The sequence below is a fragment of the Phyllostomus hastatus genome, unplaced genomic scaffold (assembly GCF_019186645.2).
Source record: "Phyllostomus hastatus isolate PE091 unplaced genomic scaffold, TTU_PhHast_1.1 phas_contig_80, whole genome shotgun sequence".
Classification (NCBI taxonomy): domain Eukaryota; kingdom Metazoa; phylum Chordata; class Mammalia; order Chiroptera; family Phyllostomidae; genus Phyllostomus; species Phyllostomus hastatus.
In genome coordinates, this window is record NW_025333960.1 from 55355286 (window position 1) to 55380398 (window position 25113).

Consider the following 25113-nt stretch of genomic DNA (forward strand, 5'->3'; position numbering starts at 1 on the left):
GATGAGCTACCTATTTGGCGATGAATGAATTTTCATGAAATTCATATTTTTGCTATATGAGTATTGGTAATTTTATAAGAAATACAATTTTTTATTCTCATAAACATTAGCTTATGAGACGATGGGCCAGTTCTGACCTTTAGCTATTATGGCACAGGCATATATTAATTTCCCTATGAAAATTAAAAAAAAAAATCTGTATTAAAATTTATTCAGATACTATGTTTTCCTCAACTTATTTTTAATTATCGTGTGTTTGTGAAGACAAACTATATATATCCAGCTACTTACCTCTTCTCGATGACGCATGTTTTATGTATCTAATACATGTTTCTCACCTACGTGGAATGTGGCATCAGGAGCCACGACGGACGGCGCTGCCCAGGCAGTTCTGACGGCCGAGTCTCGGAGCCCGGCCTCTGCCCTCTGCGCCCCCCGGGCGCCTCTCTGTGGTCGCACCCTTTTCCTCCACGGGCGACCGCAGTGCTGGCCTCTGCTCATCAGACCGCATGTGGGCCGTTTAGACCCGAATCCGCCGTTTCTGGACTGGAGGAGCATTGCTTCTTCGGTTTTTCCTCAATATTTTAAATTTCTGGTCTTCAGAAATTCTGGTTATCTGTTTTTAAAAAGAAAACTGTGTATTGTAGAAACTGATGCTGTTATATATAAAGGGCGGCTTTGAAACCCACATACTAGTAACTTGTTAAAGTGAGTGCCTGATAAATAAGAGTCTGGGCTCTTAATTTTGCACAAAACACTGGTAAAGTGTTCTTTCTACAGGTTTTTGCTAAGGTTCTTTTGTTGTTCTGTTACGTGAAATGAGATACATTTACCTACAAACTTTCACTACAAAAGGACATTGTTAATTTGAAAACATGTATCTTCATCGTGCCAGAACTACCTGAGCATTGTTGATGCTTCTCTCTCAAGAAGGAAATTCACAACCTGAGCGCTGACAGTGGAATCAGACACGCTGAAAATCGTCCAACAGTCTGGGAAACAGAGGAGCATGATTTCAGCATTAATGATCTCAAAAGCTTCGGGCTTTTGAGCATATCATCTTTGATGTTTTGGACAATTCTGTCTGTTACTTTTCATACTCAGAAAAGCCATAATGGTTAAATTACTCCTACTTTTAGTGTTTTATCAGTATAGACGTAATTTATGAGAATAATGATATGGATAAAATATGCTGATGTTTAAAACATATAAATTATGTTTTTGCAAATTTAATCTCTGGGGAATATACGATGCTTCCAGAAGTTTCTCAAAAGTTGTGATGGATTTTGTGGAAATACCGTTTAGCATAGTAGCCTTCCATACAATGAGTGCAGCCCAGTGTGGTGAGCTGGCTGCTGCCTCGAAGCCCTTGTGCGTGCTCGCGGGGGGGGGGGGGGCGCACTTGGCGCTCTCGGTTCCCCGCTCCGCTCTGCAGGCTACACTGCTCGCGCGGCCGGCCACGTTACCACTCTGTCACGGGCTGTGACGGCGCGCTCGCACCGGGGGTCTCCCCTTTGTGCACGCCACTTACATGTCTCGGCCATTAGAACTTTTCCTTTCTTCCCTGATGGAGGCTGCTTTGCCCTGGCTTCTGCATTCCAGTGAGGAGGCAGAAATAAAAGCAACCCTATTTCCTATTACAAATTATCATAAATATTGGAGATGCAGATTTTTCTTAGATCATTAGCATATCACGCTGCGACCCACACCAGAATGTACCATTAACAAAGCCGCCTTCATGTAATTAATGTAAATAATATGGAACTGCAGCTTGAGCTACCCAGTCGGCCTTGGCGAAAAGCATTTGTCACGACGCATCGTCTGAGGAGCCCGGCCTCAATTCAAATTAAACTTCATGGGTTTGCCCCTTTATTTTTTCCCCTCACGCTATAAATTTCTGTGAAACATTTATGACTATAAATTTCTCTGAAACACCTATATAGGAGAGCAAAGCAATCTAGTAAGCTGAAATTAAAATTTTATTATTTACTGTGCCGCCGCTGCTGAGGACAATTAGGATCTTCGCAGCGGCAGCACGGAGACCCTCGGAGGCCGCGAGGGCCCCCCCACCCCCCGCCCCGGCCGGGCGCCCGTCCTCCCGGCCGCCAGCGGGCCTGAGGAACGGCCCTGCCCGCCGTGTGCTGCTGTTGCCCTCTGACTCCACAACACGGAGGAGCGCTGTAAATTTTTCATGAAGAGGTTTCAGTCTGTAAAACAGCAAACAGGAATAATGTTTTAAATGCAATCATTGTCAAGTTTGAACAATGTAATTTATCAAGAGAGCAGTTTGTACTATATAATAAGTTTCATATATTAATACAATTTTTCATCTGATGTCAGGCCTCTGATTTATGAATAGCCCATGATCTAAGGTGATCATTGAATTATAATTCAAGTAACAAGAAGCCAGGGACAAACCGCTGCAGCGGCCACCCCGCGCACGCGCGGGCCACCGGCCGATTCACCAAACAACCGTGGGCTAAATGGTGCAGCTTCTCTCATTCCGAGAAGGCGCTCGTTAATTAGATAAAGGCTAAAGCTCTCATTATTTTTAAATGATTTAAGGATGGGTAGAGATCTTGCCGCTCACACTGTGGCTCCGACAGTGCCCCCCTCGCTCACTGCCTCGTGGGAAGAGCGCCCGAGACAGCCGGCCCGGCTGCATCACACCGCTGAGCGCGCCCCTCGCGCACATGGGGCAGCGGCTGCTCTCTGGCACGTCGGGTGCTAAGGTTCGACCTGTTTCCGGCGGCCGGAACGCCACTGATTAATGTGATTTATGAGTAAGTTTCCGTCTGCTACTTTTTTTAGGGAAGAATCACACCTCTGCCTTACAGTCACCAGTTCTCGAGGCCTAGTTCTTATTTCTTAGTAATGTTTCCAGGCGTTTTATAGATACTTAACTTCCTGATACGGCCATGTAAAAACGCTTTTCAAAGCAGGCTGTGTGCGGGGTCCCCGGCAGACACGGGTGCTGGGCGGGGCCCAGGCAGAGCCTGTGACTCATCGGGGGTTTCCTTGCAGCTCTCCATTCCTCATGGCAAACGGATAACACGTTCAGGCCATGGTCGGATTAAAGAAATTAATGACAACACATAGGAAGTCCTGAGAGCGTGCCTGCACTCGACACTCAGTGTCACTGGGATGCCTGGTTGCATTCAGCTCATTTTCCGTCCACGGTCAGTCCCTGTGGGAGGGTGGCCGCACAGCCCCTGGCCCCCTTGGGGCGGCGGTGGGCCTGGCAGGGGGCGCCCCCTGCCCCCTGGCCTCCTTTGCCTCTCCACTCCCCGTGCGAGAGACGATGGAAAGTGCCCACTGCTCGTGGCCCACTGCTGCTCGTGGCGCAGCTGGCCAGCGTGCTTTCCTGGGCTTCAGAGGCGTCGGCTGCGCTGCTCGGCCCCGGGACAGACGTCCCAGGATGCCCACGGCCCTGGGTGTCCCTTCTGCCCGTCTCCTCTCTCCCGGTTCTGTGGCTGCGCCGGTCGGCTTCACGCTCGGTGCAGTTCAGCGCATTCCATGGCCTCTGCCGCGTGCACGGGGGGTGGCCATGCCGCCCATTCTGAATACCTGGTCGTTGGCTGACACTGCGGTGCACGCTGAATTTGGCAACCCCGTCCTGAACGGGCTCCATGCAGTCCACACAGCTTCCGAGGATGGGGCAGGCCTTGCGGGTCTGCCTTCGGCCCTGCCGGGGCTGCCAGTGCCCGTCCTCGGTGCCCTCCCAGACAGCGGTGTCCTGTCCCTGCATGCTCGCTCGCTCAGCCCCTCCCTTGTTCGTCGGCCCCAACCTTTTAATTGGCTGTGTCGGCGTCACTGGCCGTGCGCTGGACATGAACGGTGCAGAGAAAGCTGTGTAGCTGCCCGTGAGGGAAATCTGGGGGAGATCCAGTGCAGCAGAGATTTCCGCCTCCTCTATTTTTCTCCGCTCTTGCCCTTATTTTTGTGTGTGTGTGTTTTTTTTAATTTCCTTTTCTGAGCGACGAGATACGTTCCTAACAGACCCTGAGCAGAAGGAGCTATCTGCTGCACTAACTCCCTGCTGTCCACTAGGCACCCGGGCCGTGCAGAGGTGTGTACGCGCTGTGCTCCACGTCGCGGCTGTGAGGAGCGGGCCACAGCGGAGTGACCGCAGTGACGGGGCGTTTCCAGGGGTCCGCCGGAGCCCCCTGCAGCAGCTCCTTCCCCGCGGCGCGTTGGGGTCTGGGTGCGAGTGTGCGGACGTCACGGCCGAGCCGCTGCGACAGTGTGGTGGGCGGGGCTCTGATGGCGGCCCTGGTGAGGAGCCGCGCCCCGCCCCGCGGGGTCCAGAGGTGTTTCCGAGCCGGCCACGAGCGCCGGTGTCTGGAGCAGACGAAGAAGACGAGCTTGTGCGGCCCTCGGCAGCCAGGCGTTTGAGGCTAAGGGTCTGTGCTGAGTGTGTGGGAGCGTGTGCAGCGCGTGTGCACCCGTCCTGAGAGGGCGGAGGAGGAGCGGGGCACCTGCGTCGCCCGGGGCAGGCGAGGTGTGCGTGACGCCCAGGCGCGTGCCGCCGGCAGGCAGCCGCGGACTCCACTGGAGGTGGGCCCTGTTGGGGGCAGGAGGACGGGCCGGAGAGGGACAAACTCTCCGCTGGGAAGGCCTGGGATGGGCCGTACAGACCGCCGTGCTGAGGAAGAGCCTGTTTGGTGGTGGAGAAGACTGCCAGCGGGATCTAGAGAACATGGTTATCTGTAAAAAGATACAGCACTGCCTTGAAATACAATTTATGTGTTTGCTGGTCTCGCTCCCTCCTCAGATCCCGCGGGCCTGGAGGGCGGGGCCCGTGCTCTGCTTGTCTCTGCGTCTCCGGAGCTCGGGGCAGGGTCTGGCCCGCCCTGGGTGTTCCGGAGACGTTTGTTTAATCGGTATTAATGGTGTTGCAGAGACTCACGTTTCCCTGCGACAGCTCCCGAACCGCGGCGGCCGAGGAGAACCATTAAGAAACAAATGGTTCCCTAACAGTCGAGATAAGCTATGCAGTGCTGCCTTTAAAATGACGACTGCCTCGTTTTTTCTTTATTAAAAGGAAATTCATTTGTCTTGATCAGCCAGGCCACTTTGAGTGTTTTCATTTGTATGAAAACCTCATGCTTGTATTTTTCGAGGGTATGTAATTATGAAATAATTAGTTTCGCCCAGGAGAATTTGTAACTGAGCTTTTGGTAAACTGCAGAACTTTGGTATTAATCTTGTTGTGGTTGTTATTATTATTATTACTATTATATAAGAGACCAAAATATAGGATCACCCATTTTCAGCAAGTTTATAACATCTACACAGACACCATTTATTGATGAATACTTTTGTCTCATATTTCTTTTGCTGCCAGAGTAAATTTTAAGCCGTATTTTCAGATTCATCAGCACCCACTAGTGTGTTCACTCTGTGAATCTTGTTTTGGACCCTGCGGTGGGGGCAGGAGAGACAGTAAGTGGTGGGCAGACTGCTTTCCCACGCGAGCCCAGCTCTGTGACGTGGTTTTCTGGGGTTTCCTGTGTGAGTCACTGGTGTTGCATTTCACTGATAGAAATGTGGAAACTGTGATTGGAAACACAGCAACTGTAAACATAGTAACATGTACATTTTTTGTGATGTTTTTCATTTAATTTTATAAATAGAGCCGTTAGCTTTGAAAAGTCATCATATACTTTTGAATCATTGCAAAGGTGAGAACCGGCTGCGCATGCACGCACACACACACACATGACACGAGCACGGGTAGGCTAAGATGACGCAGCCTTCGGTAGATGCCTTAGGAGCAGTCACCAGACGCAGCTGCAAGGTCGTCTTTGCCCGGCCCGTGGGGTCCCCTGCACTGTGTACGGCCGGGAGTCAGGCCGCGAGGAAACCCGACTAGACCTCCGGGAAGTGCTCTGATGGGAATCAGCCTGGTGTGCGAGACGGAAAAGCCGACGGTCCGCAACCGTGAGTCACACCGAGACAGACTGTCCGTCGTTGGGAGCGAGGGGGTGGCCTGTTCACGCGCTCAGAGGCGGACCCTGGGAGGAGGCTGCCAGGCACGGTCCTCTCGTGTGAGCAGCAGGCAGACCGGGCTCTGTCTGACGGGCAGTGTGCGGGTCTGTCCGTGCAAACCCACGTGTCTGGGTGCTCCTAGCCGCTGTGCTAACGCGCTTATTTTCGGGAGGCCCCGACGGGACTGCCTCGGTGCCGCCCCGCACCCCGTGACTGGCCCGGGGGCGGACGGGAGTTTACTAGAGGTTTGCTGTCAGCTGGAAGGACGGGCAGCGCTGTGGTCAGCTGGGTTCCCGTACACGTGCAGGGGGCGGCTGGCGTGCACCGCGCCCCGCAGAGTGCCAGGAGCGAGCGGCCCACCGTGTCGGCAGCCGCCGGGTGCGCGTGTCCGGAGGGAAGCTTCTTCACTCCGTTAAGTTGCCTTTCCCTGCTCTTCATACGCATGCACTTCATTGTTTTCATATGCGATATGTCCAGGTTCTTTTTCATTTGTTATTTTAAAAACGCCTGTGTTCCTAACATTATTTGCTCACTGTGAATAGCAATGATTTCATGAATGCGGAGACCTAACCCAAAATCTGTGCATGAGATTGTGTTCTGGAGGCAGAGTTGAAATTTTTTATCTGAACTTCTGACTTTTCAAATGCTCTCTGCTGGCACGCATCTATGTGCATTTAAAGATAGAGTGTGCGTGTGCATGTTGTTAACGCTGCAGCATGTAGAGCACGAGGGGGGGGTCCCTTGCCCGGAACCGCCCTTCCTCTCCGCCCCGTCCTCCCGGCCGGCTTCCCGCCCGCATCTCTCCTGTCCACCACACCTGTGTGGCCGTCCCCGCTGTGCCCTCCTCCCGTGTGTGTGACATGTGGTTTTTGGTGCGTGAACATGAATTCTGTAGATTCCGTTCCTTTACGATGTTGGATCAGTCCGAGAGTCGCATGACTGTTTCCCAGTGCCTTCTGGTCCCAGTCCCGGCCCTGGGCCCCCGGGGTGGGCAGCGGCTGAGCTGGCAGGCGCTCCTCCGCACGGGGAGAGAGTCGCCGCTGCCGACACAGTGGCGACACAGTGAGACGGAGGGCTGCCGCGGCGCGCCGCAGGTCCCATGGGTGGCGGGGAGCCTGAGAGAGAGGGGCAGGCGCGGCAGACCCCACTGCGGACAGAGGCCGCGGGAGTGTCTCAGGCAGAGCGAAGACCGGCGGCATCCTGCAGCCGGAGCCTGTGGGCACGGCGGGGGCACAGGGAGGCCGAGGGGCTGGGAGTGGGGCATCGGGGGACCCGACCGTGTGGGCCCTCCCCCCACCCCATCATTCGTGCCTTTGGGGAGACCGTGCCTGTGTGTTTCTGTCCGGTGTCTTCAGTGGAGAGTTGGTAACAGCAGAGAGAGTCGAGGGGACTTCTCCTCTGGGCGTGAGTTCTACGGTGGCAAACGCTCTGACTTCCCTGTCTGTTCCGTGTCTGTTCTTTCCCAGCCCGTGACCTGAAAGTCTCTCTTGTTGCTCGCCTCGGCCCGGTGGCGGCCGCCAGCTCTGTGCTCCGGCCTCCCCGCCCGGTCCTCTGCCCGGCTCAGCTGCGCTCCGCCGCCCGGTTGCTCCCAGCCAGCGGCTTTGTCTCCAGCACTAGACTGTATTAGAAGGACATTCAGTTCAGTGTTTTCAGTGCCGGAAAGGATGTAACAAATGATAGGGTTATTCCACATGGTCTTCTGTTTGACGTGTTGGAGACTGAAAATTAGTATAAATGATCCATATACAAGTTTATAGACACCTGTTTGAATTTACATTTTCAAAAAACTCAGGGTGTATGAGAAGTAGATGAAACCTGCATCTGTTTTGTGTACAGAGGAGCCCATAGCTGCACACACCCAAGTTTTACCGTAAATCGTGCTCCTTGTGCTGAGAGGAAGCTGCGCTGGTTGCTCCCCCCCGCACTGAAGGGTTCCCCAGGCAGACGAGCCTCAGGTGCGCGCACGCTCCCGGCCTTTCTCGCGTGTGTGCGGGCTGCCCCGCCCCCGTCACACGGCCGGCGGCGCAGGAAACAGCGAGGAGGAGCCAGCTTGTGCTTTACCGACAACTCACCCCCAGCTCTGCGCCCCCAGCAGTCGGTTTCGTGCGCTGATGTGACTTCAGTGCTCCCCTTGACTTGCGATTTAGAAGGGAGCAGGTTGCGTCCCTGACAGGCCGACCCCTCTGCCCACGCGGCGGTCAGAACGCCCGGTTTGAGGCCAGCCCCGAGCCACGGCAGGCGCTCCAGTGCCCACGTGAACCCGCCTTCTGAACCCCCACCGTGTGTCGGCAAGGCTCCGGGGCCCCACGGCCCACGGCACCGAGTGCCCTGGCGGCGAGCCGTCACCGCGGCGCCCTGCGCTGAGGGCTCAGGCAGGTCGTTTTGTCCTGGCCTCTGGGACCACGGAGCGATGCCTCTCAGCCCCCAGCTCATCTTACCTTGGGCTCAGAGGGTCCCGAGACCGCCCTGACACGCCGTGGGGCCGAGACGGCGACACGGGCCGTGGCAAGGCAGTGCCGGGGTTTGGAAAGGCTCCTTCCCAGCCCGCAAATCACACGGTGTCCAGCAGCCCGGGCAGCCCTTTCTGCGTCTGGCTGACGTGGGCGGGTGCACAGAAGCTCTCTCTCCATAGAGACACGTGGGGACCTGCAGGGTCAATGGCAGAACAGGCTGCATTTGCTCGTGCGCAGTCGCGTGGATCCATGGGACACGTTGCAGTCCTAACAAGAACGTATTTTAGGAAAAATATGGAGTGTGTATTCAAGAGGAACATAAATTTCTTGGGTGCAGAGATATTTTCTTCATTCCAGGCTCACCCACTGTACGTTGGAGTCGGGTGTGAAGGCACAGTTTGGGTCAACAGTGACAGTGTACATAAACTCTTTTTTTTTAAAAAATATTTATTTATTTTTAGAGAGGGAAGGGAGGGAGGGAGAGAGAGAGAGAGAGAGAGAGAGAGAGAGAGAGAGAGAGAGAAACATCAGTGTGCGGTTGCTGGGGGTCATGGCCTGCAACCCAGGCATGTGCACTGACTGGGAATCGAACCTGCGACACTAACAGAAACTCTCTACGCGGTTTTGAAACGATATTGGTCCTGTGTGTGTGACTGCTGTTGGAGCCTTCCTTGCGCAGACCCAGTGTCTGCTTGCCTGGCCCAGAGCAGCAGGGACGCGTCACTCGGTCCAGACCGCCGGCCTGCGGTGGCCTCGAGTGCCTGTCCCGCCGAAGTCATTCTGGGATTAATGTTATGCCCAGTTCCCCTCCCAGAAGCGATTTTGACAGAAGCTTTTCAACCTTCGCATCGAACTGAAAGGGCCAAAAATACATCTCACAGCAATTAAAAGCTGAGTGATACGTTAAGAGGTTTTAAAGTGACAGGCTTTGGCATGAGCAAGGTCAGATTTCTGATCCAGCTAGTTAACAAGGATATAGCCTGTTAATTAGGCTAATTATCACCTGTTCAGGGCAAAAATGCATCCAGGCTCTTGGCTTAAGTAGCAGGCTCCCTGGTGCCCCGGGGAGCCTCAGGGGAGGTGCCAGCTTCCCGCGCAGCCACACTGGGGCCTGGGGAGTCACGTTGGTCGGTGAGACCTTCCTGATCTCAGGTCTCCGTGGCGTCTTGATGTGACTCACACGCTGGGTTTATGTGTGATCGGAGACAGGCCCCTCTCAGGGTCTGGCCTGATCTAAGTAACCTGGATATCGGTGTTTGCATGGAGGAGTTTTGGTTTCAGGATATAGCGTCCTCCACTGGGTCAGAGTTTTTTGTGACTTTATACTCACACGTGCACACACACACACACACACACACTTGGAAGGGAATGCCCAGAGGGACCCTGAGTGTCGTCATAGTCAGTATGTAGCTGTCAGTGTATCTTTTCCATTTTTCAGCTAGAGAAAACAGGGAGGGACTTGTATTTTCCATGCGGTTTAGAGTTGCATATTTTATGTAAAGGTGTATGTAGCACTTTGAAATCTCAGAGAACGTGATGGACAGGATTGCTGTGGGGAAATGTTGGGACATCCGACGTGGACCTGGTGCCTTTTTTGCGTGAATACATCGTCTGACTCCAGAAGCGCATGGGGTGTCCTTGCTGAGCCCTCGCCCCGGCGGAGGCAGCCCAGGCCCCGCCCCTGCTGGTGAGCAGACCCCGCCTCCTCCCTTGCTCGGCTCCGCCCACCTCTGGGCAGCTGTGCAGCCTGGGACGCGCGTGTGAATCATTAGAGCAGCGCAGTCGCCCTTCACGAGCTGTCTGGACGCGCCTGTGTGTGTGTTTCTTTGGGTGCGAGAGTGAGTGAGTGCGTGTGCCCGAGCTGTGTGGGCGGCTCGCCGGCAATGCACGCGGCAGCCCGACCGGGCGCAGACCCGGTCTCTCTCTGCTTTCGTCCCGTCTCCCGGTGCAGGGTGCAGGGTCACGTCGGGACTACGTGACGTGACTGACAAGGGGGCTGTTAGCCCTGAGAAGCCCTGCGCGGCCGTCGGAGGGACCCAGGGCGGTCGGGGCGGTCGGAGTGGACGTCCGCGGCGGACCGCAGCTCCTCGCACCGCCGCGTTCACGGCTCTGGGCCCGGCTGCTCCTCCAGACCAGCGGCGCCTGCCAGGGGCGCTCCGCAGCGCCGCTCCGGTCCTGTGAGGACAGGCGTGGGGCGGTCCACACCTGCGTTTCCCAGTTCTGAAAGATAACAGCTACGCGGTTATTTAGTGCTTCGACACACTTTAGCTTAGTTGTTGAAATTTCATTTGTGCCACGCCCCATCTGGCTCACTGGTGCTTGCAAACCTGAGTTCGTGTGGTCGTTAGTTTGACAAGACTGATCCAGGGCGTCCTGGGCAGAAGACAGGAAACGTTGTTTGACTGTTTAATTAAAATATCCGTCTTGGGTTTGTAAGAATTTCAGAACCCACGGAAACACGCGGAAAGACGCGACCATGTGGCCACATCCACATCAGATGCCTTCTCCGAGACAGACAAAGCCATGCGGCCGCCGCCGGCACTGCCCGCAGGCCCTCAGGGCCTCTCCTGCAGGCAGGCCGCACCTGCAGGCAGGCCGCACCCGCAGGCGCTGTCGGCGGGTCTCTGCACCCTGTGCGCTCGTGTCCAGCTCCGCCCCTTTCCTCGCAAAAGCTGCTCTCGGCAGCACTGCTGTGTGCCTGACTTGCTGGATGCGGCCACACGTCTGAGACGATGTCACCACACGTGACACGTGGGGCCTGAGTCGTCCCCTGGGACCTCCATGATGGCGTCCGACCTCAGGGTTGAACCCGCTACCGATTCGCACGAGACGGGCGGCCCCCACTGCATGCGCTGTGATGGGGGGAACCGCCTCACCGGCTGTGCTTGCGCCAGCCTCCCCCGCGTGCCTGCCTGGACTGGCTCCCTCGGGGAAGGGGCGGGACCGTTGCAGCTGGACAAGCGTGGCTAAAGCGATCACACTCCACCTTGTCCCGAGCTGAGCGGGTGCAGAGAGAACATAGAAATGGACCAGTGACACCTCTCCCCGCATCTCGCATCACAAATGTCACGGGGCAGTAGAGTACCAGAACACCAGAGTGCCCTCCTCTTCTTCATGCCTCAGTGGGGTGAGGGCCGGTTTGTTACTAAGTTACTAATAAACGGAGTGAATAAGCTAACTGGTAGGATTTTTAAATGTTGAAATAATGTTTTAAAGTATAACTCGACAAGATAAGTGCAGATCTTCTGTTAGGCCTCTTCGCTTCCCTAGCGCCCTGGAAAGACGCAGCTCAGGATGCAGCTCCCAGGGCGAGGCCCATGTTCCGACGTACCTCGTCTGCCCATTAGCGGGGCTGGAACAGGCCGCGGCCCCCACAGAGCCCCCCTCAAGCACACGCGCCTGCGAAGGCGGTGCCGTCACTCAACACACGCAGTCCTCACACAGCCCCCATCCCCCCAAGTTCTGGAGCCCCCCCCCCACCCCACCCGGTATGCTGTGCCCACAGACTCCCCCAGGAGGATCTCTGGTGGTTCTCCTCCTATGTCCGCCAGCAGGGTCCGGAATGTTACGTCCAGAGATGCGGAGTTTCACCCAGACTCCGGGAGTGCAGGTCACGGCATGGGGGGGTCCCCAGGACTCTTCCCCGTGGGGGTGCTGCCGATGGAGCGGCGCAGGGCGCGGTGAAGAGGAAACACCCCCGGCAGACACAGCAGGAGTCCCGGAGCAGTGCACAGGGCTTGACGGAGGGGGCTCCGTGGGTGTTCCCGGGACGAGATGCCGTGGACCAGGGCGCGCGTCTGCAGGGGCTGAGCACCGTGTGAGGGCGGGACACGGGGCCCCGGCGTGGAGCCGCCTGCACGGCCCGTGAGGTGACACTCCCAGGGGACCTCTTAACCGTCGGTCCTCTAACGAGCCTTAGCCACATGGACGCCTCCGTCCCTGGACACCAGGGTCGTCGCAGTGGGGCGTGGCGCCCCACTCTGTGGGAACTGCAGGCGGTGTGAGGGGTGACGTCGCACACTGACCGTTACTTGCTCAGGGTTGCCAGTCCCGCCGGTGCTGGGGGGACTCCCACACCGCTGAGAAGTCTGGGGTCACTTCGATCTCTCCTGCCCTTGATCTTTCTCCTCCTGAAGCCTTCAGGGAGTCCCGCCTTTGTGTCCGGTGGACACGTCCCGTGGAGCCCGGGGAGGGGGTGGTGACAGATGGCCTTCCCACCACCCACCTTAGGGCCTGCGTGGAGTTCGGAACCACTCGGCAAACGTGTGGACTGGTCGGACGGGGCGAACTGGGGGTGGTCCAGCCCCGCTCCCCTCTGCAGAGACGCCGCCGTCTCCTCGGCACGCCGGTCACAGCTGCGCTCGGGCCTGTCGCAGGTTTTCTGTCTTTTTAGTTTAAATTGTAGGCGTTAAACAGTTTAAGAAGTAATTTATTCAGTAAGTGTTCAGGATACCAGGGAAAGACCTGAACCAAACGTGCAGACCGGGGCTGTCATCCTCCGGGGCTGTGCACCTTGCTGGCGGGAGGCAGCGCTGTCACTTGCTGCGCGGCCGGCTGAAGTGGCCCCACTCGGGGAAATGCGCGCACGTGCTGAGCCCGCAGGGGAGGCCCCGTGGCAGGAGAAGCCAGAGCCCGGGCGGCCGGGGTGGCCCTGGCCTCCCTCAGGGATACATCAGGGCACCCCCTACCCCACCCCCCTGCCCCGTGCGGTCCTCCAGGCGGCCCCAGACTGTGGGGAGCGGCGCCGTGGGCCGGGCCCCTGCACTGCATGGCCCAGACGTGGGGTCTGGCCTGCCGTTCCAGCCCTGCTGCCCTGCGGGCCCCTCTCCGCGGGGCGCCTCCCTCCTCTGGCCTTGCCACCACTGGGAAGCCTTCCCTTCCCTGCCCTGGCCACTAACAGCTGCTTCCTTTGAACCTGTGATGCTGTTTTACTTCTTTTCCTTCTCTTTTCTTCAGCATTGAGGTTCTTTTTGTGAATGGTTTTTCTCCTCTGGTGGCCTGTGGTTTTGCTCGGGCCCTCATCCCTCCTGGTCTCTGCCGCGCAGAGCAGCGCCTTGGGGAGGGCAGGTGTGCAGGCCCCCCCCAGCTGACCCCTGTCCTCGGGCCCTGCAGCCCTGCAGCCCTGCAGCCCTGCACGTAGCTCAGGTGTCCTCGGCTCCCGGGGACAGCCGCCCCCACGACATGCTGCTGCGGGGGCCAAGGAGCTCGGCTGCAGGACCTGAGGCCCCGCGCGGGTGGGGTCCCGGGACGTGCCCCCCGGATGAGGGTCTCCGTCTCCGCGTGGGCTCTTTGTGTCGGTCATGGGTCCGCAAGCCAGTCCCCTGCAGCAGCTGGGAGACACGCGAGGTTCTCTGAAAGTCAAGCGGTGGCCTCAGTCCTTTGTTATCTGGCTTTTGTCATTTCATGACAGGCACTAAGCTCTGGTTTAACATTTTTATTACATATGAATAATAGAGTACATATATTGAGGTTTCATAGATGTAATTTTGTTAAATGTACATCATGGTAGATTTAAAAATGAGGGATTTATTTTGTCATTCATAAAGTTGTAATACAGTCTGGAGAAACTATTTGTTAAAAGATAGCATCTACTTAACCTCCTTATTTATTTCTTGTAGGAGAAGGTTAGATCCACAATAAATACACGAAGAAATAAGTAGATAGGGGAATTTATCTTGGAAATAAGATCCCTGTCACGGTTTTGAAATGTTAAATGCATGAAGACCCGTCAAAGAGATATACGGATATGATATTTTTTACAGTGCATTTCAAAGTATTTAGTTATATTTGTCATTCTGTAGTACCAGTAAGCAATGATTGCAAGATACAGTAATTTCAAAGTCAGGCTGAGTCAGTGGGTGTAAGTACGGCGTCTCACATTTTAGAGAGATATTAATTGGCAATTTTAATATTAATGAAGCACTTAAAATATTTTATATGACAGATCTGAAATATCTAGGAATGTTTACTTCTGTTGCATTTAAGATCTAATGTTATGAAAATACAAATACAGATAGCAAATTAAGAGGAGTTTTTATAAAAGGTAATTTCATAACTTGATTAATAGGAATTTGTGAAATTCTGAATGATCAATCTGGTTAAAATAATCCGCATCTGCCCCCAAATGAGGAGTTAATTATTTGGATCTTGGGATTCTGTGTCTACCTTTATGAGATGAAGGAAGTTTATAAAAGCATAGTGAAGGCCTCTATCCTAAGGATACATTCTCTCTCCACCTCCATATTTATATCACCGTTTAAAACAGATATCGCAACCCTGTTTTTAATTGCATCAACTTGCTAAATGTATAGACCAATTTATGATAGTCGAATCAAGCTCCTGTAGTCCCCCTTTTGTGGCACAGTGCTTATCAACTCACTAAAATATTGTAGTTTTGAATATTGGGTTTTAAGTTGCTCTTATTTGGCTGTTCATTATCCTGAATTAATTAGCTGGACACCGCTTTATTAGGTACAGGGATGGCTTTAACCTACGTTGTATTGGAAATAAAAGGCAAATTCAGCAAGGGTTTTGCGAAGACAAGTGGAGAGAGACGGAGGCGTAGCCAGAAGGAACAGCCGCGTTTTTGTCTGTGGTTGCGTCGCCCCGAGCGTTGGCGGCGTCTGTTGTGCCTGTGGGCTGCGGGCCGAAACGTGGTCCGGTGTGCGGTGTGTGTGCTGCTCTGCTGTCCTCGGGCCTTTCTTCACATAGGGAACAACTGAGGCTTGCTGTTCTCAAAGGCTTGTTTGACTGCGGGCTGCGGTTTTATGTTTATTCTCATCAAAGTCAACTTTCCATGCAGCCGTGCGGTGGCTCAGAAGGACCCCCGGCGCGGTGGCGCCCCCGGAGCCCTGCCCCGGGCTCGGAGCGGGCGGCCGCCCTGCGGCCCGGCGCCGGCACCCGGCTCCCACCCGCGGCGGCGGCCGTGCCGCAGACAGGGCCTGTCTGAGCAGTTTAGTGCGGACGGCTTTTCATTTAGCCTCTGCTCTGACAGCCCGCGCCCTGGATAAGTGGCGTCGGCCCGCGCAGGTGAAATCTATTCTCACATTTGCCTCAGGGGTGACTGGACTGTAACAGAATTTTTCAAACCCGTTGGGCCCAACCGCAAAGCAGAGAATAAATGGCTGGAGTGCCAGGTCTCGACAGCAAAATCAATGCCTGCTTATACAGACATGACAGACCGGGCCTGCGGCTCCCCGCGCCCGCCGCGCCGCGGGGCCCTGGCCGGCCGCCCTCGGGGCCGGGGGGCCGCGCTGACACCGTGTCTTCTGCCCCCCCGCAGGAAGTTCACGTGCCACCTGTGTGACCGAAGTTTCACCGAGAAGTGGGCGCTCAACAACCACATGAAGCTGCACACGGGGGAGAAGCCCTTCAAGTGCACCTGGCCCACGTGCCACTACTCCTTCCTCACCGCCTCGGCCATGAAGGACCACTACCGGACCCACACAGGTGCGCCGGCCTGCCCTCGGGGCGGGGGGGGGGCTGGGGCGCAGCACGTGGGGGGCCCTGCGTGCGAGGGGCCGTGCAGCGCACGCGCCTGGGCTTCAGCAGAGTGAGTTTCCTCGGCAGGAGCTCCTCTCCGTCGGGTGTGCACATGTGTGTACATGTGTGTGTGTGTATGTGTGTGTGTGGTGAAACACACCTTTGTAGGTGGGGTCTCCATGGAGGGCGTGGGGGCAGAACACACTCATCTTGCCTTTTGTCACTCAGACAAACTCGGCACCATCACATTTTTGAACAGCATTAAACCTTGATTCTCTAGACCATTTACTAGTTTTTCATCCAGTCAATATTTCTCTTAAGAGGTGAACACTCTGATTTAAGAATTTTTGACAAGTTATGCAGAGACTCATCTGAATGCAGCCACTATAAAGTTTTAGGTAATAACGTATTTAGAAGAGTACAAATTCATTTATACTTTATATGAGAACGTTTCAAGACCACACGGAGTTGGAGCACACTGGTGGAGAGCAGCACCCCGTGTGCGCCTGCATGGGGCGCGGCTCGCCGTGCGCTCAGTGTCCGTGGCTTGTTTTTGTCACCTCAGGACGGGGACCCCGACCCCCCCCAGTGCGCCCCCCTGCCCCAGCGCGGTGGCACTGAGAGCTGCCTGGTGTTTCGGGGTCTTTTTCACACCTCTGAGGAAGGATCGTATTTCAAGGAAGAAAATAAATTTTAATCAGCATTCCCAAATGTTCTTCTGATTGCCAAGAATCCTCTATTATTGTTAGAAATTATAGGTTCAAAGTTCTCGGGGAGCCGTGTGTGGAAGCCGGGCCTCCTTAGGTCCCCTGACAAGGGCGTTGACGATTTAAGGTCTCCAGCCTGCCCTGAGAGATCACTTATATCGAACAGCAGATGAAAAGCCAGTGCAGATGTAATTTATCGTCGGCGTTTCCTTCTAAAGAATAATTGTGGAGACTTGGCTGGATCAATAATATGGATTTTTGTTGTTAGGTCTTGTAGTCTGCACCATAATGAGAGATAGGGGACAGTGGCTGTTTTCTAATAGAAAATAAGGGATTGGTTTCCATGTCTTTGTGCATTTGAATGCGAAATGGCACATGTGAAACTAATCCAAGTTGTTGAGGAAAGTCTCCTGCTGCTGTACCTCTGCCGTCGTGTAAATATGGCGTGTTCCGTGAACCCCCTTCACGCGGGGTGGAATATTACATTTAGTTTTTTTCTTCTTAAAATTTGTTCTTGAAAAATACTCTGTGCCTCCCTCACCAACACTAGACCCCCAGCCCCTCAAAAAAAAAAAAGGCGAGTGAAAACTGACCACAGCGTGACAGACCCCCCGAGCCGCCACGGCACACTCACCACAGGACCCTGCAGACCGACACGCTGCGGCAGAGCCTGCGCGTCGGAACTCAAGGTCACCCCCACTCCCAGGGCCAGGTCCCGCGCAGCCGCGGCACGGCCCTCGTGCCAGGGCACACGCGTGTGGCACACGCACCGGACGGAGCCCCGTCGCAGGGGTCTCCTGGGTCAGGGGTGCTCCCGCCGTGTGAGGACAGGGCAGGCTGCAGAGTCCACCGCAGGGGGGAGGGAGGGGTCAGTCTCCTCCGGGGCCGGGAGCAGGGGAGACGCTCCAGCGTTGGCTCCGCCGCCACACGCTGCCAGGTGTGCATGCGTGTGCGCGCAGGCCTGTGTGTGTGTGTGTGCACCGGCACACACGGTGGCAGCGAGGGGCAGATCACGGAGCAGGGCTGGGCCTCGACGTAGAGCCGCGTGCTGGTATCAGTGAGCAGATTACCTTCGGGGACTCAAAAATTCTGCGTTCGGTGTTACTGAATTGATAATACAGCTGGTTAGAAAGATTTATGTTTCTAATTGATTAAGTGATTACATGAGTGATTACAATTAAACTTTATTCTTCACAGCCCATCTCCTCTAGTCCTTTCTTCTGTATTGGAATAGTGATGTCAAGAAATAAACTTAACCCCAAGATAGGAAAGTAAAGATAGGTAAATGTTTAAACTTAGCTTTATTTTATAGATGATAGTAATGCGCATTTCAACATGCCCCTGTGAGGTAAGATGAAACATAACTTGGTTAAACCTCTCTTTATTAACACACGTTCACCGGAGCTAGAAAAGCTAGGCGTGCTCCTGAAGGGAAGGCCTTTCTGAGTTCCCGACTGGCCCCCCTGCCCTCTCGCAGGCACTGCTGTCTGTGAGCTGCCGCAGGCGCCGCCTGCTCCCAGCCCCCGGGCCAGGGCTCCGCTGTGACGGGCCCATGCGTTGGGGGCGAAGCCGGCCGACGCGGGCCCTTGCAGGCTTGTTGCAGGCACACGTCCGAATGAGTCAAGTAGATACAGCGAGGTTGGAGTGATTGATCTCATTTTTGGAAAGCCGTTGTCTAATGTCAGTGGCTCCCTCCAAGGTTAGCGTTTTTATTCTCGCTGGCCCTGCCTCGCGAGCCTTGTGGGACACGCCGCCCGGCGTGCCGGCACTTACTGTCCAAACACGCGGCAGCGGAGAGACAGATGGCGCTTATAACAGGTCGGGCGAGTGTTAGCTGGTGTACAAATGCTTTCACGATGAGCGTGCGTGCACACGCGTTCAACCGACCCCGAGTCTGCGGAGTCTGTCTAATTGCTGCAGAGCTTTCCGGTCCCCAGTCACCACTGAAGATGAAGGAGGGGCGTCTCTGTGCCGTTTCCTTCGCGCCGCGCGGCTCCCGTGTCTGTGCCCTGGGAGCTGGAGCAGCAGCAGCAGCAGGGGCGTCGAACCACTGTGGGTGCCGAGGAGGGGAGGTTGTTTTGTTACTGGGGACCCTCTGTGTGTTCGTGGAGACCATTTAATTCGCGTTATTAAGTAGGGAGTTATTCAAGAAGGCTCTGATAGAATCAGGTAAAACCAATTCAGTGTCCTCCAGCAGTTAGACAATCCAATAGGCTTTATTTAAGCAGAATCATATATACTGTATATTAACTATTCCGAGCAATCTTTACTCAGCTCAGAAAGGCCAGATGTATGGGAATTGTAAAAAATCAGGATATGTATAAAAACTGTTCAAGTGCATAAAGCAGCCCCATCTGGAAGACATCCACCAGAAATGAAGTTGTACAAAACCATTCCATTGATAATAAAGCTAATTTTTATGGGTCTGACAAGTATGTAATTATGTTCAGTGGTGCTTTTCAGATTTTATCACAGTCAATAAACCGCAGTGGTAATTTCATTCCCATTTGACATATTTACATGGAAACATTTGATTGGAGGAATTAGTAACCCTGAAAGCCTTGATAGATCTGTTTTAATGATCTGTGACCCCGTGGTCCCTCATGTGTTTGTCGTCGCAACAGGCGAGAAGTCGTTCCTGTGCGACCTCTGCGGCTTCGCCGGCGGGACGCGGCACGCCCTCACCAAGCACCGCCGGCAGCACACAGGTGAGTGCGCCCAGCCCCTCCGTTTGCCCGCGGCCCTGGGTCTGGGGGCGCACCGAGAGTCCCGGGTGGCTGCCGTGAGGCCCCCGCTCATCCGAATTCATGTCAGAGACCCGGCCCGCTGCACGGGGGCCAGGTGTCCTCCGTGAGCTCGTGCTGGCCTGGAGGGAGAAGGGCGGGGCCTCCGGAGCAGACGCAGCACGGGCTCCTGCAGAGGCCGGCTCTGCCTGGGCCTCGCAGGGGGCGCCGGGGGCCGCGCTCCGCTCAGGCCCCCTCTCAGTCCACCTCCCACGCCCCCCGGGACCAGAGTCGCTGCAGACCCAGAGAGAAGTCTCCCATGGTGAGTGGGGACTGGGAACACAGACTTGACTCTGTGCACGCAGCAGTGCACGCAGGGTCCCCAGCAGCAGCGGCCGCGGCCCTGCGGCGTTAGCCCAGCGACCGGCCGTGGGGACAGTCACGCTGTGATCGCAGGTGTTCACGGGGCTCGACCAGGGCCAGCCGAGCGGGCAGCTTTCTCCTTGACGTCAGGCCCAGGGGCTCCTCGCTACTCTGCTGTGAACTTGACCCCGTATCGGACAGTGTCTCCCAGACAGAGGCGTCTGTCGTTTTGGCATTTGTCTGCCACTGTGGCACAAGTCACACGTGACCCTTTAATACCAAAGCCAGTTCTGGAGACTGTTTGCTTCAGCCAAACAACTCGGCACAGCTCAGTCCAGGCCCTTAGCTCCCTGTCCTGGACCTCTGAAATGTAAGCGGCACGCGGCTTCTCCCCCAAGGCCGGCTCCGAACGGTGCAGCTGAAATCTGTATTTCTCTGCCGCGCTCCTCTTTGACACGGTTTGCCTTTTCACCACGGACAGCGCACGCAGGTTACACTCAGCGGGGGAGGGCAGGTGCCAGCGTGTTCCAGGCGGCGTCAGTCACTCCCTCCTGCGGTGCTGCTGTCTGGGGGCTGACTCGGAGCCTGCCTCAGCCCGAGACTCACTTTTGTCAGCTGTCAGAGACCCTCGCCTCCAGGGCCCAGGAGCAGGTCCTCACGTGGGGTTGGAGGGCCTCGGCCGGCGCCGCGCCGCCCGCCCGGAGGGACAGCACGCGGGCGCAGGCAGGCAGGGGCGCGTGCAGCTGTCCGACAGCTCCTGACACTCCGGGCCGCTCGGCCCTGCGTTCTGGTGCCCCCCCATCTTCCCCGGACTCCGGCAGAGGAGCCGGAGGCGTGGACTGTTCCTCCGTGGCTACCTCGGCCGAGATGACCGCCCACGGGAAAAGGAGTGAAGCCCACCTGCCGCCCCCCCGTTCTGCGCCTGGGACGGGCCGCACTCAGCTCCTGCCGTTCAGGGGCCGTCCTGTCCCGCCTCCGGATTGACGCGGCAGGCGGGCTCCGCCGTGACGAAGGGGTCACGGGGCCAGTCCCAGGGCACCCAGCAAAGCTGACTGCGCCCCGGAGTTTCCTTTCACCGGGGGTGAGCACTCTCCAGAGGGGGCTGCCTCCTGCCGGTGCTGGCGGGTGGCAGGGAGCTGAAACCCGCCCCCCCTCCCCCCACGCCTGTGAGGCCTGCTCTCACCGCTTGCTGTCCATGCGTTGGGTTTGCTCTTCTCGTTTCGTCTGTGCATTGAAACCAGCAAACAAGGAAGCACGGCTGCATTCCTGAAGTGCATTTCCTGAAGAAACGGTAATTTCTGGCTAAAAAAAAAAAAGGCCAGTTACCACGTTCAAGCGGCTGTGTCAAGCACGCCCCAGAACGGACGTGCCGCACACGAACTGCCTGAGCGCGCTGCACCCGTGGGAGCTGACGCTGCGCGCCCGTCCGGGGCCTGCTGGAGCCGCCCCACTCAGCGGCGGCCGTGCCCCAGCGGCGCTGGCTGCCCGCGTGCGAGCCCGCCCTGCTCACCACCGCACACTCCGATCCCCGCCGCTGTCCAGTCGGATAGTAGTGCACGGTGCTCAGGGCACTGCAGTGTTACGCTAGCTCAGTGTGAGCTTCAGATGAACAGAGTTACAGAGAAGACAGTAAAGGACATCATTCTTTAAAAGTGTCGTTTTAAAATTTAACTTGTATGACATAAAAGTGCCGTTGGTTTAAATGAAAGGAACATCCGTCATGTTTTTTGAGTCCTCGTGTTAAGCCTCCAAACCAAGAAAGTTACCTTTGGAGGGTTTGCATGGCCTTCAGTTTGCACCCCCGACTCCGGCGAGGTGTCTGGCACAGGTCCCCATCTGCCCCCCTCCCTTCCTCACCTGTCAGGGGCGCGGCAGGTGGGTGCCGTCCCCCACGGCCGCGGGGCAGACACGTCCGCAGCGAGTCATGGTGTCAGGGCGTTGTCAAAACTGCGGCCAAGTGAGTGAGGAAACCTTGGACTGTGTTTGTGGATTGGCTTAATTTAAAAAGTCTTCAAATTGTCTGACCACTTGGATTCGCTGTGTTAGAAGGGGGTGATTTGCGCCCCTCCCCTGAAGGCTCCCGGAGCTGCTGTAATCGTGACAGCACTGGGGGGCGCGCGGACCGACCAGCCTGGCACGGAAGCGCTGTGGCACTCCAAGAAGCAGATTTTTTTGCCAGTCTATTGGGCTGACCAAAAAGTCTGTTTATTTTTTTCCGTAAAGTAAAAGACAGATTTTCCATTTCACCAGTACTTTATGGATTTGGGTGTTTTGAGTATGTCGGCTGTCTCCTGTGTGGTAGAACACTGATTGTTCTCTGTTAACGTCTCGGTTTGACTGCCGTCAGCTTCAGCCGGTCCACCCGGCCGTGGGGCATCGTCCACGGAGAAATCCCCAGCACGCAACTGCGCGAACCACTCGTGACACGTTTGATCACTCACAGCACCTTCTTCACGCACTGCACAAGTCTTTTTCTGTGCTTCAGCTGTGTTCTTACCTTTCCTGAAATAAAGCATACTATGCCGAAAACGTTTATTTTCTTCCATCTTCAATATTAACATGGCTACACAAAAATTCACCAATTTTGATATGTTTTTTTTTTAATGCGGGCTATGACAGCTGTCAAAATACAATAACAAAATTGTTTCAGTCGATGTTAAAGACAGCTAAGCACTATCAGAGCCATCTTTCAGAAAAAACTAAATTTTTTGGCCAACCCAGTACACCCAAATTATTTCAACATGATGTCAGTATAACATTATGATCAAAACTTCGTTATTTTGTGTTCTAAGAGTTTGAGATGGGTGTGTATTTACACTTCTGGCACCTGCCCACCCAGAGGCTAAGTTTTCACCTGAAATCCATGATCTGCATGCGTTTGCGGCTGATACAATCTACTTCCCATTCCGAAGCTTCCCACACGACTGAAACATTGTTTCACTAGGTGAATCCAGTATCCACCTTAAAACCCAAGTTTACGTTAATTGAAGTGAAATGGCCGCCTTTCAAGTGCTCACCAGCCAGTGTAGCCAGTGGAACTCTTTGAATGTGTGTGGGCAGGGAGGCAGGTAAGGGGCAGGAAGCGCCGGCGCAGGGCCAGCGGGGAGTCCTGTGCGAGCCGTGGACCGACTCCCGATAAAGCGCGTCTGTAGGTGGAGCCCAGTGGGGGGTGGGGGGCACCAGGAGTGCTGTGAGATGCTGTTTTAAATGTTTCTTTGAAGCTTCTGTGCCTTTGGTTCAACTTAGTGAGCTGTAATTTCTCTTACTTCTCACAGCGTTTTAATTGGTATCAACTTAGAGCTTTATTGTATTTTCTTATTTAAAATCCTAGTAAGTTTTATACTGTATATTCAAAGCATGTCTTTGATGAATGCTTCTCCCTGGTTGCACCCTCACTGAGATTTTTATAATGTCCCTGCTGTAACATAGTTTGTCAGACGTCTCCAAATACAGTGCCGGCCAAAGCCGTAATCTAGACTCCTGTTTGCACGAGCTACATTGGAACTGCGGAGCGTGCACCATTCTCCTGTTACAACACAGAAATAAAAATCGGTGGTGCCTTCCTTCTCATGCTGAGAGAAAACACTGAAATGACCCCAATACGAGTAGTCCATCGAACTGCGTTACGAACATTTCACGGACACGAGTTTCTCTTTCGTCGTCAATAGCAGGCTTAGCCCTCTGTCTCCAGCGCCTGCCCTCGCTCACGCGCCCGCCTCTTGCCGCCCTGCAGGAGAGAAGCCCTTCAAGTGCGACGAGTGCAGCTTCGCCTCCACCACCCAGTCCCACCTGACGCGGCACAAGCGGGTGCACACGGGCGAGAAGCCCTACCGGTGCCCCTGGTGCGACTACAGGTAAGGGCTCCTTCCGGGGTGGGGCGGGGGCGGGCGGCCCCCGGGGCCACGGCAGCCACGGGGACCCACCGAGTCGCTCGTCCGACCGGCTGAAGTCAGCGCGGATTAACAGTGACTCGCTGGTCGGTTTGGGGGTTCACTTGACCGCCCAGGTTTAGCGACTGTTTCTGAAATTGAAAAATTCTCCGTTTGTTACATTCTTTACGTTTAGGTTTCGTCTTCTTTGGGCACACCCGAATTTCAGGTGGTTTTCCTTCTGTGCCAAAGCGAGCAGCCGCCTCAGTTTCTCAGCCCAGTGGCGTCTCGCCTGGGAGGAGCAGCGAGACACTCGCCCCGGCAGTGGGGGCGGCACTGGACACTCTCCCTGCCCTTGAGGGGACCCCGGCAGGACAGGTGGCCGGTCCTGTGCAGAAGCGATTGTAACGCAGAGCCGCTGGGTGGGTCGCAGAGCTGGGACCTGCATGGAGGAGGGCGGAGTTCAGCGGGACACAGCCCCCAGGGTTCGCGAGTGTCCCCGCCCAGGCCGAAGGGGCGGGTGAGCTTCAGGCATGCGGACGTGCTGCGTGCGCCCCAGTGTCCTGGCCCAGGGCGGCCCTTCCGTGCCCCAGTGCGGGAGGTCGCGTGTGCTCGTGAGGCCCGCGGGGCCCAGCAGTCCCCTCCAGCCTGTGGTGCTGGTGGTCGGCGGCGGCAGCGCAGAGGCACAGAGAGGAGGAGGCGGCCGACCGCGGCCACCTCTGTGGCAGCGTGTGTGCGGGAGGGCAGAGGGCAGAGGGACGGCGGCCGGGGAGTGAGGGCGCACGGGAGCCGGGGCCTGAGGTCGGAGCCCACGAGGGTCGGAGATGCCTCGGCATGTGCAGGCGTGTGCCTGACGCCTCTCCTAGACGCCTCGCCATCCCGGGGCGGGGCCTGAGTCGGAGGGGGCGTCCTCACGCGGGAGCTGGAGCCCGCGCGGCGGCGGTGCTCCTCGAGCTGCGGGGCCCTGCGCTGCCGCCCGGGCCGCGGTGCGGCGCCGGCCTCCGCGGGCCTCCGGACGTCGTCAGTGCTCGGTAAATATATTGCCGTAATCTCCGTTATTATCCTCATTACTGCATTAAGTTGTATTTTAAAGGTCATCCAATAGAACAGAGATATTACAGATATATTTCATTCATTAATTATTCATTCTTTCAACATTTTACGAGTTGTGTCTTTGCCTAACACTCGCGTGGTGCTTCTCGAAGTTCGGAGAAGGGTGATGCGGTTAGAGGCCGGCCTGGAAATTCTGAGGCTCCGATAGCGTGAGTTATTTGAAAAACAAGCGTTATCGAAGGTTCTTTTTTCTTATTAAAGAGGCTGTACTGTGTAGTTGCCTTCCCTATAAAACGTACAGAAGAAATTACAAAGTTGTGGAAACTTCCCTTAAACACCACTTGCAGCTGTTAGGGTTGTCTTCCCAGGCCGTGTTCGTGCGCGAGGTTCGAGTTGGTGTTTGGGGCCCCCCCACCCTTATCAGTTGTGCAGATTTAAATGACAACCACCCCCCTGTCCCGCTTCTCTCCTG

At 55.6% G+C, this 25113-nt stretch overlaps 1 protein-coding gene across 2 annotated transcripts in view; it reads left to right on the top strand.

Moving 5' to 3' along the window:
- The window catches only part of ZNF407 (zinc finger protein 407), a 266873-nt gene that overhangs the window by 169707 nt on the left and 72053 nt on the right, over nucleotides 1-25113 (top strand). For both annotated transcript variants that reach the window (XM_045849613.1, XM_045849615.1), the window contains 3 exons: nucleotides 15727-15893; nucleotides 19258-19341; nucleotides 23453-23573. In XM_045849613.1, the coding sequence (XP_045705569.1) occupies nucleotides 15727-15893; nucleotides 19258-19341; nucleotides 23453-23573 (372 nt within the window). The remainder of the gene's footprint in view (nucleotides 1-15726; nucleotides 15894-19257; nucleotides 19342-23452; nucleotides 23574-25113) is intronic.